This window comes from Sinocyclocheilus grahami, unplaced genomic scaffold (genome assembly GCF_001515645.1).
Source record: "Sinocyclocheilus grahami isolate Dianchi unplaced genomic scaffold, SAMN03320097.WGS_v1.1 scaffold209.1, whole genome shotgun sequence".
NCBI classification, from domain to species: Eukaryota; Metazoa; Chordata; class Actinopteri; order Cypriniformes; family Cyprinidae; genus Sinocyclocheilus; species Sinocyclocheilus grahami.
Genome location: NW_015505388.1, coordinates 458,773 through 463,835, shown reverse-complemented (window position 1 = coordinate 463,835; position 5,063 = coordinate 458,773). Strand labels below are relative to the sequence as shown.

At 37.0% G+C, this 5,063-nt stretch overlaps 1 protein-coding gene across 2 annotated transcripts in view; it reads right to left on the bottom strand.

Annotated features, from left to right (window-relative positions):
* Nucleotides 1-761: 761 nt before the first annotated feature.
* The window catches only part of LOC107595815 (serine/threonine-protein phosphatase 2A regulatory subunit B'' subunit beta-like), a 43,077-nt gene continuing 38,775 nt past the window's right edge, over nucleotides 762-5,063 (bottom strand). Inside the window, exons 8-12 of one of the 2 annotated variants that reach the window (XM_016286369.1) lie at nucleotides 3,752-3,908; nucleotides 2,484-2,532; nucleotides 2,282-2,371; nucleotides 1,854-1,913; nucleotides 762-1,752 (exon numbers count right to left, since the gene is read on the bottom strand). In XM_016286369.1, the coding sequence (XP_016141855.1) occupies nucleotides 1,707-1,752; nucleotides 1,854-1,913; nucleotides 2,282-2,371; nucleotides 2,484-2,532; nucleotides 3,752-3,908 (402 nt within the window). In that variant the 3' untranslated portion in view covers nucleotides 762-1,706. The remainder of the gene's footprint in view (nucleotides 1,753-1,853; nucleotides 1,914-2,281; nucleotides 2,372-2,483; nucleotides 2,533-3,751; nucleotides 3,909-5,063) is intronic. The other variant, XM_016286368.1, reaches the window with a different exon arrangement.

The window sequence follows — 5,063 nt, the reverse complement described above, 5'->3', positions numbered from 1 at the left end:
TACAATTTGGACCTCAAATCTTTTTTCATATTTGTTTCTATTTTCTGCCCGGTGTACTTTTAGAACACAAATACACATTTTGTTGCACACTGCTGAATCATAACCGTTTATTCAGGTATTCAAATAAGCTACACGTGTTGTAAATGGAGGAGATGCAGTTGTAGTTTTTTTTTTTTTAATATTATATTGTTGGTCACAGCTAGTATGTTTTTGCCTTCTACTTGTAAAATTAAAACAGGGTTACCCCATAAATATTTCAAATGAATTTGACTTGCAGAAATTTAAATGCCATTTTTAATTAAACAGCAATAACATCCTACAGTGAATGTGTGAAACACTTTTGTCTGAACACTTTATTGAATTCAAGATGAAAAAGTGAATTTTTTTACAATAATTAACTAGCGCAAAAAGAAAAATATTACAATTTGGACCTCAAATCTTTTTTCATATTTGTTTCTATTTTCTGCCCGGTGTACTTTTAGAACACAAATACACATTTTGTTGCACACTGCTGAATCATAACCGTTTATTCAGGTATTCAAATAAGCTACACGTGTTGTAAATGGAGGAGATGCAGTTGTAGTTTTTTTTTTTTTAATATTATATTGTTGGTCACAGCTAGTATGTTTTTGCCTTCTACTTGTAAAATTAAAACAGGGTTACCCCATAAATATTTCAAATGAATTTGACTTGCAGAAATTTAAATGCCATTTTTAATTAAACAGAAATAACATCCTACAGTGAATGTGTGAAACACTTTTGTCTGAACACTTTATTGAATTCAAGATGAAAAAGTGATTTTTTTTACAATAATAAAAGCACATTGTTATGAAGCACTTCTATAGAAATGTTACAAACATGATTTGTTGAAAACATTTAGCTGGACTAAAGTCTAAAGGTTTAGAACAAATGAGGCAAACAACAAATACATTATAATTTAGAAACACCTCACACAGACAGTAAAATGTCAGTCTAATTACTGCATTATTTCATATTAATGTGACCCTCAAACACATAAGGCAAGTCGACAGAGCTCCATGAGAAATAAACCATCCATGAAATCACGGTCTTATAAGCCAATTCTGTGCATAAAAATATTTAAATATTTATAAACAGTGCACACTTAATATTTCAAGTGTACCGGTTTGGTTCCAGTGTAGTTGCTTGAAACCTACAGTGCAGCTACATTTGTTTCAGAAACCTGGTTGTGCATAGATGTCAGACTGACAGAGAGACTGGGCCAGCACAATCTGTCTTGCTAAACAGAGCCTCGCCAGACTGCTGGTTTACAGTCTGGTATCCAGCGGCTGGGGGAGCGTATCTGTACACTCTCAAGCCTTGGTTAGCTGAACTACGTGGCATTAGTACTGGAGAGCAGGATTGGTCCACTTCCTGTTCTACACACTAGCAGATTGTAGCCTTTACTTGTGTTGTGTTGTTGGCTGTCATTCGAAATCGTCCTCGTATTCATATTCATCCAGGTCCAGGTCACAGTGAGGGTTGGGGATCTCAAAGAGATGTCTCTTCTCGTTGCGCAGGTCAAAAGCACATGTTATGTGATCAACTGGGTCTAGAACATTGTCATAGCTGACAAGAAAGAAATTAAAATGACAAAATGTACTGAGCCGAGCCCATTCCGTTTGAATATTATTTACTTAAGAAGTGTTGTTTTTTTATGCTCATAATCAATTACTCCTGCCATCACTCTATTCAATTATATCATTCACAATACTTGGGAAGAGCAGTTCATACCTTTATAAAATAATTTATAACCTACACAGTCTTGTACTTTGATTAGAAGATTACAATTTTATGAAAATTGGATTGAAGATATTCATATGAAGAAACTACACATGGGGTAAAAACACTTCCCATCTCCATCCAGGTCCATACAGCGAAACCAGTACTCTATGCTACACAATCAACAAGCAATCGTTACTAAACACTATTTTCTAGGGCTGCAACAAGAATAAAAAAACAACAAAAAAACAATGTATTTTGTAAATAATACTGTAAAAATAAATGCAATTAAATGTCTGAAAATGTTATTCACGGAAAGTAACATTGATTTAATTGTTTTTATAGCCTTTAATTTTTCCATTGAAGAACATGGGGAAAATAATCACGTTAATGTTCCATTTTATCGGGAAATTGATCTTGTTTTATCAGATCAAAGAAAGAATAATAGTTGCTAATTGCAGTCATTTTGACAAAAACTCACTAACCATTTTGGAACACCTAAAAGCAATAAAAATAGATGAAGGAAGGTATTTTCAGTTACCTGGTCTCAGTCTTTTTGTCCTCTTCAGAAATGAGGAACCATACAAAGTCAGCGTAGCTCAGTCTGCACTCTTTGTGAACCTTTCTGTCCCTGATCATCAGAGTAAAATTAACCACAGCACTCATAAAATCTATAACAAAAAGACACGCAAGCTTTCAAAAATTGGAGAGAAAAAAAATGCCAGAAAAATGAGAGATGGTACCTGGTTACAGCTCCTGAGAATATTCTCTCAATCATTCGGTGGGATACGGCTGTCAAAAGAGAGCAGAAAAATCACATCACAGTCTTCTCCTTTATTCATAGATAATGCTTAAACTGAGTAATAATTCGCAGTCAAAGGTTGTAAATATTGTAAATTTCAAGCGCAAGACAGTGATTTACTATCCTTATTTTATAATTTTAAAGACACGATTACTGACCCTGCCTGAAAGGAGATAAAAGTATTAGAGTGCCAGACATGCCGTCATGCTAGAGGAAATTGATGTTAAAATTTCCCTGCACTTCATTCAATTTACTAAACTCATTCTACAGCAAACAGAAACATATGCAGTCAAGTGCTGCTGGAGGGGATATTTAATGTCACCTCCAGCAATAAGCAGCCAATCGTTAAACAACATGTCAGAAGAGTGTGATGGTCTTAAAGTCCCCATGAAATCAAAATTTAAGTTTTTTGGGTGTTAGTATCAATATGTTAGTCTTAAGGTTATCTATAAGGCAGTGTGCTCCAAAATAGTGACAAAATTCGCATTTAGAAGATATAAGCACTCAAAGCTTGTGCTTCCTCACTTCCGCCAAAAAAGCTCAACAATTTTTTTGACATCACATCGTACTTCAGCTTCTCATCAAACTTTCTGTCCAATCAAATGCGCTCTAGAATCCGAAGTCCATCTCTCTAGACCCCCTACACACAAAATAGAGCTGAAGCCGCGGCTGAAATCAGTCACTTGTCCACAGAATTAGTATTTTCTCTACAGTGAATGGCACGTAGTGCACTATAGATGAAGGAAGGTATTTTCAGTATAGGGGACAGGGAACGATTCAAACAGTGTAAATATGCTTTCCATTGAGAAAAAAATAAGTCTGGTTTCGCGCTGTGTCACGCTAACTACCGCACCGCACACACACTCTGCTCCGGTCCAGAGACACGATAGCACAGAGCGGATCACATGCGCGAGTCGGTGCAGACCACAAAATGTATCTGAGCTTTTTGAATTCTACACAGAATGCTATATTTTATAGCAATATGGGTGAGATTATGGCTGGCATACCCTGTTAAATGCGGCTTTACGGAACTCAATGGGTCTAGCCCAAGCTGTGATATAAACGAACGCTATTGGCTATTTTAAAAAGGGGCGGGGCTACTTGATATGTCCCGCCCTGTTTCAGTTAAAATGACATCAACACAGCATAATGCTGCGTGTTTCTAAGCATTTCAGGGGACCTTTAAGGGTGCAGCGGGTGGACTGGTACCTTGATCATTATGTAGCATCAGGTCTCTCTGGTCTATGTACAAGTCGTGATCTGTGTCCAGCTCCCAGAATTTACAGTAGATGACATAGAAATGTTCATAGGAGAAGAACTCTGTCAAGTGGTTAATTTCTTCCTCTTCTTCCAGTAGTGCCACATTCTGTTGGGAAACATTTTCACCATTACACCACAGAAAAGCTTAGTCACCTAAATTGTAGATAGGCCAGCCTGATTTTAGAAAAATCAGCATGATAAATTCCAAAACAACTTAATTTTCAAGAAAATCATGTTAAGTCTACAATAACAAAAATAATAATACTAAATAGAGCCCGACCGATATATCGTTTTGCCAATTTTATCGGCCGATACGAGCCTGTCACAGATATATCGGTATCGGTGAATATGCCGCCAATATGATTGTTTTTTTACAGAACATCGATAAAATGCTTGTAAATGGTGTAATTACGAAGTTTGTCAAGCAGAGACAATTGTTTGCTTCTGGCAACCTGGATGAAACGCTTTAAAGCTTAAGTGTATGGAATACCATTGAAACTTTGAACGGCCATATCTCTGTAACGGAGCGGCGGATCCACACCAAAAAAAGATCGATCTGGCGATCCCGGGGGGCTACCGACACGCGGAGGATGGCGTTTGAGAGGGCTCCTCGAGCTGAAGGGATCCCCCGAATTTGGTGGAGATCTGCCGCTGCGTTTGCGAGATAGTGACACCAGCCAACACTTTCACTTCAGTAATGAGGTCTCTTGTTCAGGAAGCAGCATTCAAGCGTTGTCTTATTCGACCGTAAGTGCCCTGCGAAGTGGACTTCACATGATATTCTGCCATGATTCCAGTTCCAAGGGAACGTTCACATTACATTCAAGGGGCATTAAAGTGCACGAGACATGAATTTAAATTGTATTTATTTACAGAGGTATATTATGTCACACTTCTCTAGTAAGTTTCGTCTGTGTGTGAAGACAGTAGCGCAGATTCGTGAATGAATGTTCCGAAGTGAAATAAACTTCAACGGAATAAAGTTGAATGGAATTGAATTTAAATAAAGTTGAATAAACTTCAACTTTACTGTTAAGTGCACTGATGTCAGACTCATTTTGGATAATAAAGTTCACTGTTAAATTGTTAAATGCCCTGCCTCCATTACGTATCTTTGTCACGTCATTATAAGTGTTTGATCACCACATTTGAGTGATCATGGCAAAAAATGTTTATGTATATATATTCTGTTTATGTATATACTGTATTCTATATATAGTACCAGTCAAAAGTTTGGACACACGAATGGGAAAGTGTCCAA